General features: G+C 40.2%; 1 protein-coding gene across 5 annotated transcripts in view; it reads left to right on the top strand.

Moving 5' to 3' along the window:
- The window catches only part of PLCH1 (phospholipase C eta 1), a gene marked incomplete at both ends in the record, with an annotated part of 168,206 nt that overhangs the window by 137,635 nt on the left and 14,958 nt on the right, over positions 1 to 15,613 (top strand). For all 5 annotated transcript variants that reach the window (XM_080916371.1, XM_080916370.1, XM_080916368.1 and 2 more), the window contains 4 exons: positions 6,398 to 6,559; positions 8,028 to 8,099; positions 9,941 to 10,032; positions 14,002 to 14,099. In XM_080916371.1, coding sequence (XP_080772497.1) covers positions 6,398 to 6,559; positions 8,028 to 8,099; positions 9,941 to 10,032; positions 14,002 to 14,099 — 424 coding nt within the window. The remainder of the gene's footprint in view (positions 1 to 6,397; positions 6,560 to 8,027; positions 8,100 to 9,940; positions 10,033 to 14,001; positions 14,100 to 15,613) is intronic.

Raw genomic sequence — 15,613 nt, 5'->3', positions numbered from 1 at the left:
TTACTTACAAAGTGGTTCCTGTAAAGGAAGCCCTTACCCTCAGCTGTACGTTGAAAGCATATGGTTAGATTAATAAGCCCTATCTAAAGCTTTTTAACGCATAAAGCTTTTAGCACACTTCATGGACATTAACTTTCATGAGCTTATTAAGATATTTTATGGATGTCACCAATTTTTTACTGAGCATTTCCTGTTGGAGATGTGCCATTAGTTGGTGTTGGATGATATTGGGGCGCATAAAATATGTGAAAGTTCTTGTCCTCCTGGGGATTAAACATTAAGTAAAGAGGAAGCAGACAGATAAGAAACATGGCAAATAAGTGAAATAAATAATATTTTAGATATAAGTGGTAAAAGAAAAAATGGTGTGTGTCTGTTTGTGAACATGTATGTGTCTGTGTGTGTGTGTGTGTGTGTGTGTGTGTGTGTGTGTGTGTGTGTGTGTTGAATTTCCAGAGGGAATGTCTACATAAGGGTTTCCTTAGAAATTACATTTAACTAAAAATCTGAAGGAAAAAAGAATTAGCCAGGTGAATATATGGGTGAGAAAGTTCTAGGCAAGGCAATTATTAGAGCAGGTACAATGGTTCACCTAACATTACCCGCTGATCAGGAGACAGGCTTTCTCCTAATCTTTCAGCTGCTCAAGCCCCATGAATTTTTTTTTTTTGCTTATGCAAAATGTTTTCTGCTGTCCTTGACTCCTCCAAGCTTCCGAATTGTATTATTCTGTAGCTTCAGCCATAGAGAAAATCTGGCTCATAATATGTAAGCCACAGGGTAAAGCCAATGTGTTCAGTGACCCAAGAACCATACAGTTCAGAGATGCAAGGGGCAATTTCCTCTCTGCCACGGTGCAATGATCTAGCAGATTTGATTCCATGTAGCCATTTTATCACTATTCACAGCTATGGGATCCTCTGTGCCAGTGGGTCTTGCAGACGTCCCACTCCTGAATTTCAACTTCGTTCATTATTTTGTCTTCTTCTTCTGTTGAGTTTTTCAGTTTCAGTTTTTTCTTCAAGCTCTCTGTATCTGTGTTTAGCCAGGCTGCTGGGCACAAACATCAGCTATATCTTGCGTGAAGCTCATCCCACAAAATGAGCACAAATTGAGCCCCAGTGCACCAGTCACATGCAATACCCATTGTGCACACCACGATCCACTCTGACTGTCACAGAACATTTTAATCATTTTTCCTTTTCTACAACTATAGTTACAATGCTATCATCTTGCCTTTGAGACATTTTAAGATTTATGACCGTTGTTAGTCTCCAATATTCAGCATTCATAGAATGTATGAGCCCCCTGTTGGGGCTCTGAGATCTTGCTACGCCTGCATCTACCATGGCACATGCTCAGCAGGTTATATCCTAGCAACACGTTTCAAGGACTAGAGAAGGGAACCTGCGTGATTCTAATTTTTTCTGTTCTATAATATGATCCTTGAGAAGAAGTAAAAGTTTTGTAGACTCAGAGGCTGAAAAGCAGCTGTACTTGAACCCGTGCCTTGAGGAAATGTCTATAAGGCAGTTGACGGGGCAACAGATATGTCTTTCTTCCTGTTTCCAATGTCCAGCACTAAATGGGAGAAAGGCATTTGGGAATGCTGAGATAGCCCTATATCTTGTTTTCTGCTCTGATTTTTAAAGAAGGCTTCCCAACGTCTGCTGATTATTGGTATGACAAGGAGCCTTCAGAAGTGCTGGTGACTGTGACCCAGCCCAGAGGTTTCGATACTGGTCTGGGAGTCACCTGGGAATCCTGCCCACTGTCCCAGTGACTCCAATATTTAACAAAACATCAGCACTCTCTGGGTCAATCTCTCAACATTGCTTTCCAATCTTGTGTAGGGCAAATTCTCCTTTCCAAATGACTCTTTAGAAAAGATGTGCTGTGGGAAAATGAGAAGGCATTTTTAAAAAATTATTGTTGTTATTATTATTGTTGTTTTTATTACTGTTATGGATGGATGGATGGATGGATGGATGGATGGAGGAAAGAGATTCCTAGGTCTCTCCGAAGAGTAAATTTGGCACCCTAATTATATATCTGGGAGAAACTATTTCTGACCATGTTAAATGACTGTTCTTCCTCTTGTCACCATAGCATCCTTTTTCCAGCCCAGTGAAACAAAAGAACAAGACACACATAGCTCTCAGTGTTATTCTCAGCCACAGCTGCACAGTGGCAGCTAGGTGTTAAGGTCAGGTATCTGCCTGAGATTTCTTTTAGAAGTGCTGCTGGGTTCTGGGACTGAATATTAATACAGTAATGAAACCTCGGCTGCATATTTCTTTGTTCCCCGTGGCTGCAAGTTTTCTGGATGAAAATCACAGAAAGAAAGGAAGATCACCCAGTCAGGCTCTCGTTCCTTTGGCAAATCCTTCGGATTAGAGAATGTGAAGCGAATAATGCTAGCTCCTGTGTTTGCCGTTCGTTACTCCAGCAGCACTGTCTATCCTGGGCTTAGTAGCTTTAGTTCTGCTCTGCTCACATATCCAGAGCTCAGCCCTTCCTGTGTCCAGATTTCTGTGAGGCCCTGAGCAAGGAAAGAAAGAAAATGGTGTTGGGAGCACTCTGAGACTGGTTTTAGGCATCCCAGGTTCTTGCTAGCTCTCCCTTTCTGTCTCTACAAACTTTCCTCCAGGCTCAAGGGCCCTTGATCAAACATATGAGAAGTTAGAGAGAGTGTTGGGTCCACTCATGGCCTTAAGTGAACTATACTGAACGTTTTCTGCAGAGGGTTCCAGACTATTTCACATGTTTTACAATAGGAATTATGGTTGACTAAAATATGAGTCAACTCAACATCAACTCAACTCAAGAATCCATCGCTTTCTGCCATGGTATAAGGGAACGGCCACTGCATGACTTGGGGAGCCTTGCAGCTTACCCCAGTCTTAGTATTCATAGGGCTGTGTCTGACCAAGCCCTGAGCCTTTCTCTGTCTGTGTCATTAAGAGTGGGTCTTGGCAGGACCTAGTACTTCCTAGAGGATGTTGGGAGGTTTGCATGAGGTGCTGTTAAAGGGCATGGCTTTGCAAGGTACTCTAGTAGAATTAGACTTGTGCTTTCCCGACTGTCGTAGTATATTTTGAGCTTCGATTTATTATGTTTGACAGATACCGAATTTGTTTACAAGTGGATTTGCTGCTGTTTTGTACTGAGAAAGCTTCTCAGCCCAGTTTTTCACACAGCATGTGCTCACATTGTGTTTCTGAGGCATATTTTAGTAATTCTCATAATATTTTAAGTTTAACGACTGTGTTGTCATATGTGGTGATCTCATGGTTTTGGTGATATCAGAAACTCACCTAACCTGTTAATATGTGTATTCTAAACTATTCACTAACTGGCTGTTCCTCAGCTCTCTTCTACTTGGGGTTTGCTAGGCCGTTCCCTGATCCGCATCAATATCAAAAGTAGGCTAATTACAGCCTTACAATTGTCCGCAAGTGCTCAGGTGAAAGGAAGAGTTGCATGCATCTCTCTTCAAATCAAAGAAATCAAATCAGGAGATGATGATTCTCAGGGACAAAGGCACAGAAACAGACAGACAGAGAGCCATGCCTCCCACACTAAGCCGTTGGCCAACTTTAAATACAAAGGAAAGAAATTGAGGTGCTACTCCCAGAAATACACAAGAGGGAAGAAAGAGAGGCAGATTTGCTGCTGATAATAGAGGAAGCTTTAATGGTTTAGACAAAAGATAAACTATTCAGAACATTCCTGTATGCTAAAGCCCAATCAAGAGCAAAATCCTAACTCTCTTCAGGATCTTGAGAAGAGAATGTCCTCGGTATAACCTGGTGGGCCCGAATCCAGGGGCAAATAATTTAAGATGAGAAGACCAACAGATGATTACACATAGGTGAGGGCAGCATGAAGACATGGGTACCTATTATACTCGCTCCTAAGCCGGGGGATGTAGGGAGCTGCTCAAAGCAAGGCAGGAGAAGAACTTTGAGCTCCAAAGGGACTGCAGCCATACTTTGCTCCAAACTTTTGTCTTTCAGACTAATATTAATATGAATTTGTTATTTACAGTTGCTAAGTTGGAGCTATATGTTACAGCTATCACAAAAAAAATCAGTGTTTTTCTGTGTTAAGATATCTTGTTTCATGTTTCTTCATAGCAAGAAACTGAATTCCCAAGGCAGCCGAGGTGCCTCTCCTTTGTGCATCAGTGGTACCCATAAGCCTGACTCATATACTGTATGAGCAATTCTTCATGACACCAAGAACACTCACCATGGGTTGGTCCTTACTAGCGTTTCTTACCTAGGTTACAAAATTCAGTACAAGTTTGTTTGAATAAAAATGAATTTCCTCAAAAACTCTCTGATCCTTATTCTATCCACAGAACCCCACTGTGGCTGTTTAATGCCTGCATCAGTAACTAGCGTATCTGAATTTTCATCTGTAGACCCCAGTCCTCCCTTGGCAAATGTTGCCAGACTGCTGTTATTCCCAAAGTATTATTTATGCAGGACTCTTAGTTGCCCCATCTTCTAACCTTCAAGTCCATCAGTCCCCAAAGTACTTCTCTCTCCTCAGAACTGCCTGAGGACACAATTGACTGTGTATTACAGCAAAGTCATTTTCTTCCTTACTGGTGAACACTTAGCTATCTGGTCAACCTTTGCTCTGGGGACTTCTTACCTACCCAACTCTGTAAGTCTGGCTTTCTGTGCCTACCCTTGCTCTGAATAATAACATAGAGACTTTTATGTTTATTAAAATATCCAGGTACTATAGCAGGGAAGATTCTAAGCTATTTTAATCTGACAATGCAGCCTGGACTACTTCCTAGCCAAGTGGCCCATGACCTGTCCTGGCCTCTTCTTCATCCATGTCCCAATGGCCACTTCCTACCCTTGACAAGCTATTGTCTGTTCAGGACTCTTTATTTAACCAATCAGAAGATGATAGAAAACAATGTTTACAGACTATTGAGTCAGGAGATATAGTACCAAAGTCAAGACTGCAACCAGATTTCTGGGTACAAAAATCAGCATTTAAAACACAGCGCACAAAAGCATCCTTCAACACACAGCAGGAATGGTCTGTCTTTCCTAGTATCTCTGTGAATGGTGGGCTGTTTGGGTTCGCTTCTAAGGTCAAGTGTGAGCTCATGTTTCATCTTTGTGTCTCCTTCAGAGCCTGAGTCAGTAATGAGTGTTATACATTGTTAATTGAATATCTGTAAACAAATTAATGTATGTTATATAAGTGAAGCAAAATGTAGCAATCCTGAATGGCATAGATGTTCTTTAAAAATATATCCTATGATATTTATATTGCCTTGTTCTTATAAGATTTTATGAAATACATTCAGAATTAGAGAGCTATTTATTCCACAGTAGTCAGATAGAATGACCTTATAATGTGGGACTTGTTGCTATGGAATGGTACCCGTCCCTGAATGCGTTTGTGGGATGTTCTTTGTCAACAGGGAGAGGTGAAACCAGTTAAAGAGCAGAGGGGCAGTGCACAGAGCCTTGGGCCACTGCCCCAGAGAAGATGCAGGGGCTAGACACTCTGCTGTGTGTGGCTTCCAGGAAAGGATGTGCCTTGACCATCTAAAAGCGGTGTGATACTGGCTTTGCTTCTGAAAGCCTTGAAATTTGTTGTGATTTTTAAAAATAATCTTAAGAATGGGTCATAGCACCTATCAATATTAGATGCCCTCTAATGACATCAAGGAGTTGGAAACCAGAGAGAGATTTTGTCTCAGAATTGTCAGCAGCCTTGGAACTTTTTAGCATTCTTTGCCTCTTAATGAAGGAAGTTATTTTGAAAAAAAATAATCATTTTTTTTTACTCAGTTGTAACTAGGTGGGTTTAGAAAGTTTAGTCTCCAGAAGTTTTCTCTAGCTTGCCCCCTGGGTGAAGGGAGGAATGGGTTAGACTCTTACCTCACTTACTGGCTAGCTCTGTAAACCTTAATCAATTTGCTTAGTTTCTCAAGGCTTCAAATTCTATATCAGTGAGATGAAATGGAATAAAACGTTTTTTAAGTGTGAATGGTGTTGAATGTGCCATGAGCACCAGAGCAGCCATGAGAACGGATGATGGCGGGTGATCAGGTACTCTTGAGGATTGTTATTGTTATTATTATTGATATTATTATTATTATTATTATTATTATTATTATTATTATTATTATTATTAGGATAATCAGGTACTCTTGAGGATTATTATTGTTGTTGTTATTATTATTATTATTATTATTATTATTATTATTATTATTATTATTGTCCAAGGGGAACAAATTTGGTCAACAAATATCTTAATTTCTTACAGGTTACAGAAAGACTCTGAGATTGTAAACTCAGTATTGTGAGTGAGTCTGTTTCTCAGGGGATTCTTTGAATGATTTGATTATTTGCAGAATAATGGGACCACTGAGCACCAGGTAGAATCTTTCATACGGAAAAAGCTGGAATCACTGTTGAAGGAGTCTCAGATTCGAGACAAAGAAGATCCAGACAGCTTCACAGTGAGGGCGTTACTCAAGGCTACTCATGAAGGCCTAAATGCACACCTGAAGCAGGTAAAGATTTTCTCTTGAACAAGAAAAAACAAAACACACCCTTTTCTTTGTTTTCTGAACATTTTTTCCTTTCTGGAGTGTGTCTCAAACTTCTGTATCTATCCTCATAAAGTTTTAAAAACAAAATCTTACTACAGACTGAGAATGTATACATTACCTTACTGCTTCCTTGGGGTATCGTCATCCCAACTCAAGTCAGCTTCTACCTCAGATGGCAGGAGACAGCTCAGCTGCTTACTATTGGCTTGATATCCTATTAAATGTGCCCAATTTCACTCTTAAATCATTCCAAGTGGGACATAAATAAGTGACAGAGTCCTCTTACCAATAGACAGGCTCTGAGAAGTACCAAGGAACTCATGGGTTAATTGGCTCATTCTTTTGTTTACCCGATGAGAAAACAGAACAAGAGAAGTGGCTTTGGTGGCAGTATTGCTTCTCTAAGCTTAGGGGGAGTAATGTCAATCCTATGACCAATGTCCAATGCAGTGACCTTTCTAATCCCATAAGGTTTGAACAGGGATCCGTATTACCAGGTCTTCAGCAGCAGCACACACACATAAAGTTGGCAAAGATGAGTCAACAACCCTGGAAGCCCCAGCCTTTACCCCTCACAGATTTTTGCACCAACCAGATCATGAGTGCTTTACCATCTCTTCCATGAGTTACACTTGTGATATCTGCCGATGGCTTTAGAAGGTACTTCTTGCAGCTTCTTTGAGTCTTGCTTACCCACCTGTGTTGTATTCACATGACCCTCTTCATTTAGCCGCAGCCTCTGGTGGGTAGGATCTGCAGGTTTCCACACAATGGATTTTAAGGACAACAACTGAAAAAAAAGCATCTTAACCCTTTCAACAGTGGTATTTTGGCCACCAGCCCCATATATGGGCTAGCATAAGAGGTGACTTGCTCACCATCTCTACCTGGAAAATTCACCCACATGAGAAGTCTTCAAAGGTTAAATTCCATTCCCTGATGCTTGTCACTAGAGCAATGGTTTCAATGGCCAGATAAGCTTCACAGTGATTTCCCTAAGTGAATAAAAGTGATATGACTGTGATTTATTTATAATACTTTAAACCCCCAAACAGCAGTATTCACTGTGAGTCTTTTCTGGACTTGGCAGGTGTGGCTCTTACCTACTTTTGGCTATTTTCCAAAATTATAAGTCCTCCTAACTGGAAATGGTTTCTCTCTATGCAGGATATTCAAAATAACACTTTCTGGTTTTAGGAACTGAGGGCTGACACAGCTGGCTGGTCTGAGAACCTGACACCAGCTTTGGGAAGCCATAGGCAGCTGCTGTGTCCTGGCATTCATGAAAATGTCCCCCTCTGGCATCAGACACAGCCATATTTGAGATATCTGAGGTGTGAAGTAGGAAGGAATGAAGCAGGGAAAGAGGATCCAGCTAATGAGAGCAAAACGTCTTAGAGACCTTTACATCATGCTTTTATTTCTGTAGAACCTGGACGTGAAGGATAGTGGGAAGAAGTCCCATGGGCGATCCTTGATGGCCAACTTCGGGAAACACAAGGTATAAGCTAAGAATGCCGAATGTGCGTAATGCAGTTAATTTGAAGATCTTGTAGGTAACAGGGCAACATTGTGTTGTGATGATCTTGGAATGGCTGAAGATGACTTCAGGACATTAGAAGGAGAAAAGTTTGAAATTTAAACACCTTTTAAATTTATTACTAATATTAGTCAAAAGTATTCAAGTTGCATTTTGGAAGTCTCTGAAATATACAAAAGACTCATATTCTGAATTCTTGAATCGTTTCTGGAAATAAGACAAGCATTGCAGATTTGTAAAAAACAAAAGAGTCAAAAGCTCAAAAGCGCCTATCACAAAAGAAGGTAAGACATGACAGGAAAAATGTACCTTTTGAGGCATCTGGGAAAGGCAAATCTCGGTTTTTCTGTGAATCCATGGACACCATGGTTAACAGTATAAAAAGACCACAGAATCCAAATGATAGAATATGGAACAATATTTACATACTCTATTGGGGTACAGAAACAACTCTGGCACACAGTGTGACAACAGCTCCACTCCTAGGTTTATAACAAAGGTGGAAGCAACAGTTAAACAAGTTGAACATTTGTAAAGGAACAAGTAGTAAACAGTCCAAATGCTCATTAATTATAGAATCAATTAAAATGTGTATTCACATCTGGAGTGTTGAACAGCCATGGAAAAGTCACAGTTGTATCTGTGTGCAATGATATGGTCTTTCAAACAGGATTTGAGATAAGAAGAAAAACCCAGAGGGAGCTCACTCCGAGCACCTGTGAAATTCAAAACCATGTAAAAAATGCTATGGGGTAGAAGTTAGTACAGTGACTGAGGATAGTAATTACTTTTGAGGGGAAGTAAGGACCAATTGGGAAGAGCAGAAGGATTCTACAAAGCAGGTAGGATTCTACTTCCTTATCTGAGCGCTTCCACATTGTAGAAATCTTACTTGTGCACACTTAAAACTTTGTCTTTTTGCAAATATACATGATGCCTCATAAAGGTGAAAATGTTATACAAGAAATCAGTCAGTGGGCCAGTGAGATGGATCAGCAGGTAAAGTGATTCAGAATATTCTCCTCAGATCTCCAAAGCCTACTTTTCAGATGGGTAGCCTTTGTGGGAGCTAAATGTTTGGTCCCAAGGCTTCTCACATTGTCTGGGGTCTCCAGTGTTTGTTTTGTTGGTTGTTTGGCTACCAAAATAATGAGCAGTCTCCAGTACAGGGATTATGAGCAGCAATTTTTATTTTACAATTAGAACTGAAAATGGGTCAAAAACTCAAAAAGGAGTAATCTGATTTAGATGACCACTTGAGTATGTGTTTTTCTTCTATTTTTAACTTAATACAAATCTTTTTGCGGAACCAAATTTGCCTTTTATGACTTATCAACAGTAAGGTTCTAAACAAAAGGATATTTTCCCTAATAATTATTTAAGTAGATATTTAATCTCTTGTGAATACCTTCAAAGTACACAACTAAAATTTTTCTAAGATCTCAACTTTATGTGACTTAGAAATTGACTTCTGGGCATGAAATTTTAAATTTGCATTGCTGGTATAATACAAGAACATCAATAGATGTGGCTCATTTTTATTTAATGGTTGAATAAGTAGCTGGTCATTTGTTCTTCATACATACTCCCTATCTCATCCCCCCTGTGTGTGGTGTGTGTGGTGTGTGTGTGTGTGTGTGTGTGTGTGTGTGTGTGTGTGTGTGTGCCTGTAGGAGTGTAAGCATGTGTGTATGTTTAAAAATCTAATCCAATCTGTGTGTATTGTAAATGTACCTAATGTGATGAGTTAGTAAGTTTTCTGTGATTTTTTTTTTTTTTTTTTTTTTTTTTTTTACTGGCAGAAAACTTCAAAATCCCGTTCTAAATCCTATAGTACTGATGATGAAGAAGATATACTTCAGAATCCTGGCAAGGAGGGAGGCCAGCTGTACAGGTACGAAAGCATCTTCATACTGCGTGCCCAACCTCCCACAGCCTGCCATTTCATTAACCTGCTTGTTTTAGTCGCACATGTTTCGTTTAATATGTGTGTGTCTAGAGCATGGGACAAACATGGTAAGGTGTGCGGGGGAAATGTGAAGGTCCAGACAGAGCTGTGTGGAGCACACGTGGCACAGGTGAGGTATAAATAAATACCGGCTTTGGTAGGTGTCAGGGGAAAGGCATCTCCAGAGAGGAAGAGGCCTGTGCAGGACAGAGGACAGGTAGAGGGTCCGAAAGACAGGATAACTTAAAAGCAGGTGCTTGGAGCCCGACTGGAGGCACTTATTCCTCCAGTCACCATCATCAGTACTGAACAAGGTAAGCTTTATGTCTTTTAAACAAAGCATAGTAGGTTCCAGCTCTGTTAAGAAACCGGTCAAATATACTAACTCCTACTTGATTATTTTTATAATTTTATACACACACACTGTGCTGTGGTACTATCTATCTATGATTGCCTTTTCTCATCTCTTTCCTGCTCCCACTCACTCACTGCCTCCCATCATGGCCTCCTCCTCCTTTCATGTTTATCTGTTTGTTTCTTCAGACCCACTGAGATGAATTAGGATTATTGACCTTAGCATGAGCACAGGGTAATTTGGGATACCTGTCACTTGCTCCACCACTGAATAAAGGGATACTCCCTTCTTCCCAGAACAATTTAACTGCCAAGTGCTCCTTGGAGAGAGGTGGAAGCCCTTTATCCCCTCCCTCATCCACAATGGGGTGCTGAAGGTCTAGTGCAGGTCTTGTGCTGGCATCCATAACTGCTGCGTGTCTAACATTGCAACGGCCACCTGGTAGCCAGAAGACAGTGTTTCATATCAGTCCTCCTCTGGTTCTCAGATTCTTTCTTCCCTGCTTTCTGTAATGTTCCCTAAGCCTTTGAGATGGTGATTGAGATGTTTCATTCAGAGCGAAACACTTAACAGACACTAATTCTCGGGTCTTATAGTTGCAAATCTATTAACTACTGCTCATTACATGAGGAAGCTTCTCTACTCACGGCTGGGGCAGCGCTCTATGGTTATAAATAGGAATATTTAGATAACAATTTAGCTACTTGTCCCGTTAGCAAAAGGAGAGTAGTAGCTTTCCTGTAAGGTCTGTGACCTCCGTGGCTTCCGTGGCTATCCATCTTTCATTCCATTTATAGTACCAACATTTATTTCCCTTCATGAAAGTCTTCAAATGCCGTAAGCAACTGGCACACTTGACTGCCCACACTCAGTAAAGCCACCATTGCACCAGTGAGTATATCTTGCCCAGTACAGGGTCCTTAGTTGGGTAAGATATTGACGTTTCTCCCACTGTGGCCAGCAGAGCATCTACTAGTACGATGGAAACTATTCAGCAAAAAGAAAGCTTCCAGTCAGCCTCTTCTTGATTTCTCCATGTTCTACAACCAGAGTGCATGGTGTCTTCAGCAAGAGAGTCTGCAGAAAATCCTTGCCAGCTATTCATGTGACAGAGGAACCGTAACTACAATATTCAGAGAACTAAATCAAATCTGAAAGTAGAGGGGGATACTAGGTGTATAAAGACCCTGTTCCACCTTTAAAGCTATTGTCAATAGCATTTAGGATGATTGTCTTCAGAACCTAGATCCATAGTGTGGTCAGAACTCCATGACAGTCACAAAAAAACATAAACCATATTGTGGGTGGGTCTAGACATGCACTAGAACACACACACACAGACACACAGACACACAGACACACACACACACACACACACACACACACACACACACACACACACCTTTGTCTCTTTACTGAACAGAGAAATTAAAGCCATAGTGGCCTTACAGGAACTCAGCATCACTGTTCAGGTATAGTTCAAGCTTTAATGGGATCTATATGCATCATACACTGGCTAGTAAGGACAGACAAGAAATGTACAGAAAATTTGAATATTAGTTACAGTAAAAGATATAGGAGAGATAGGAACATCTTTTAGAAGACCTTTGCTAACAATTTTTTAAAGCAGTTTCTGGCACATAGCTAAGGAAGGGACAGTGCTTGAAAAGCCACAATATTATTTATGCATTCAGTGAACTGCCTTTGCAGATATTACATGAGATCAAGCTACGTGCTGCTCTTCAGTCAGTTAGAGATTTTCCCATAATACCTGTGAGAGCCTGAGCATCTTCGATGGCCACCTTGGAACTTGGTTCACTGTGTAGGAAGGAATGACAATCTAGAATGTCTTCATGTCCCATGTCTCTGGAGGGTTCTGCTGGAGAATTTGAAGCCAGTGGTTACAGGGACTCCTAATTCTATAATAAAGAATACACAAACATTCTTTCATCTGTTTATTTGTGCCTCTTTGACAAAATGGACCATGTGATTGATCGACTGTCTCATGTCACCACCAAGGTGAGGAATTCTTTTTCTGACTTGTTCAGTTTTTATCATTAATACCTGTTTGCATCATCCCAAGAAAAGATCTTTATCCTACACCAGCTACTCTCCTCTCCTCTCCCTAGTAGGCTTCGTGTTTCTGGGCAGACTTGATAGTTGTCACTATTTGACCTTTTAAAAATATTTGGCCTCTTTCTTTCAGTTTTGTGTTTTCAAGTTTCATTCCCATTGAAGCATGTATGTGTACTGTGTATTTCAAGTTTCATTCCCATTGAAGCATGTATGTGTACTGTTTATTTCAAGTTTCATTCCCATTGAAGCATGTATGTGTACTGTGTTTGATTTCATTGCTGAACTACCAGCTATATGACTATTCTACATATTATTTGTTTATTCAGTAGCTGGAAACCTTTTTGGTAGCTTTTACTCTGTTGATTATACATATACATACATATACATATACATATACATATACACATACACATACACATACATATACACATACATATACATCATATACATATACATCATATACATAGACATAGACATATACATCATATATATATATATACATCTACATCTACATAGACATATACATCATAGACATATACATCATAGACATAGACATAGGCATATACATCATATACATATACATACACATACACATACACATATACATATACACATACAATGCCATGCATATGCAATACTGGATTCCACATTGATGTAGAATTGGTAAGTAACAGTGGAAGCAACTGCTAAGGGCACTGCACCATTTCTGCTTATGTTGTGTGTAGGGCTTTCGCTCACCTGCCTTGGTAGTTATAGCTACCCTAATAGACAAGACATCACACCTTCTTGTTCTACTTGCACTTTGCTATTGACAAATGATATTGCTCATCATTGTGTGCTTATTATGGAATGGTTTTGATGAGTTTGATATGAGTTTGATAGTTAAATTTCCTCTGGAAAGAAATGTGTGTATATGTGTGTATATCAGCAATGGCGTGGCCTCTGGAAATTTTACTGGGGTAAAGAGGAGGGGTTGGATATACAATAATATAGTCAAGATTCTAGAAACACTTTGTAAGGAGAAAACCTAGAAGGTACCTAGGAAAACTGAATATTTCACATAATACAATGTATATTTCCGTTAAAGAATATCTAAAAATACTTCTGATTAAATTATTATTTCTAAAAGAGCACTGTGGAATATTTGGTTCATTTTCTTTTCGGTATTTAGGTTTTATGGCCCCCATGTTTCTATACTGATTCAGTCTGGCTCTGTTTCCTGGGATGACTCCCAAGCTGGGCAGCTGTAGAACCAAGCCTTTCACAAGAGGACTCACGAGGCTGATTTCCAGTAAAGCCTGAGTAAAAATTGCAGTAGCAAAATTGTATATTCATAAGAGAATGGGAGTCAGACCTGGGTTCTCATCCTGCTCCCATTAAGTCCCAGGGTCACTTACTAATCCTTTGAAAAGGGAAGTTGATGCAACCAGAGGCTCACAACCATTCTATCTCTAGACTCATTAACGTGAGTGTGTGCTCTACAGGCTAGGCCGCCGAAGGAGAACCATGAAACTCTGCAGAGAGCTCTCGGACTTGGTGGTGTACACGAACTCCGTGGCAGCCCAGGATATTGTGGATGATGGTAAGGCCTGAGACTCTCTCACCCTGTTCTACACCCTTGACTTCTTTCTGTCATTGCTAGTTTATGTTTTCACTGATCAGATCATCCCTGATCAATGGGACTGTCTGGGACTGTGTAGAATCTCTCTTGTTAGGAAACTGGTAGCTTACATGATTCAGAGCTCACATTCTCTCATGTGCTGCTACGTTCATTATTGGTGGGTAGGTGTCTGATTGCCTGGAGGTTGCAGGAATTTCCTACAGACTGGAAAAGCACGTCATTATTGTAAAAATACAAAGGCATCAGAGCCAGGTCTCACTCCTGGACTTGAAATGAGGCAACCTGACCTACCTTTATAACCGGGTCACAGATGGCCCAGCCATTTCAACTGTGAATGACCAGAAGACGGAGTAAATTAATTAGCTACAGAAATTCCCTGCAGAGATCGTGTTTGACATAGTTCATTGTCATTGCTTCTCAAAGATTTTCCTTTTTTTTCTCTAAAAAAATATTCATTATATGTGTATGAGTATTTTGCCTACACGTATGTATGTGTACCACATGCATGCTTTGTGCCTTAAGAACCCAGAGGTGGATATTAAAGCCCTTGGGAGTGAAGTTACAGGTGATTGTTAGCTACCATGTGGGTGCCTGGAACCAAACCCAGGTCCTTGGCACATGCTTTTAGCTCAGCCATCTTTCCAGCCCTGTCACACTGTTTCCTGCTCCATCAACCACATCAAGCTGTAGAGAAACTAGCCTCAGCCATGCTCATTTTGGAGTTCCTAATTCTTCTTTCCTTGTCTTCTACCACTGTCCTATGGTACTTCCATCAATATTTTAGCGAAAATGGGATGGAAATCAGAATGTGCACTGTCTGTGTTGTGAGCACAGAGACAGCAGCGTGAAAATAGGCTTTGCTGACCTCGGACTCTTTACTGAGTTCCTTCTATCAGTCACAGTCCATAAGTACATTAAGTTCTATTTACTGAAGGCTGACTTTTCTTCCACTGACGTTTGGCTTCCTTCTTAAAGCAATGGCCATTATACAAAATTTAAAGGAACACCATCTGTAAAAATAAGAGAAACCTCCAGATTCTCAACTAGCAAGCAGTGCTTTCTAACCATGACTGTCTAGGGCTCTCAGAGTAATCCAGGGATTGGCTGAATGGAATTGAAGGTCTGGCTGGTTCACAGAATGATGGTGCTGACTAATAAGTACCTTTGGAAATCACAAGCCTAGTAACTTTGGGAACATAACATTGAGTACTGTTTACCTCTTAAGCCTATCTGGTATTTTATTTTTTTTACTTTAATAAAAACCACACACACAAAATGAGCAGTACTTAGTGAGTGCATTGCTTATCTTTGTGCAAAACAACTCATCCAATTAAAATACTAACTGATGTGAGCTTAATAAGCAAGTTCATTTTAATGATAGCATAGTGCATCTGCTTATGTGGGGAATCAGGAAAAAAATCACTCAGATATTGATTACAGTGGTACTCCGTGTGAACTGGGTTTTTCAGTAATTA

Source organism: Micromys minutus, assembly GCF_963924665.1.
Source record: "Micromys minutus genome assembly, chromosome: 4".
Taxonomy (NCBI): Eukaryota; Metazoa; Chordata; class Mammalia; order Rodentia; family Muridae; genus Micromys; species Micromys minutus.
Note: the sequence above shows the minus strand (reverse complement) of the source record. Positions and strands in the feature narration are given on the sequence as shown.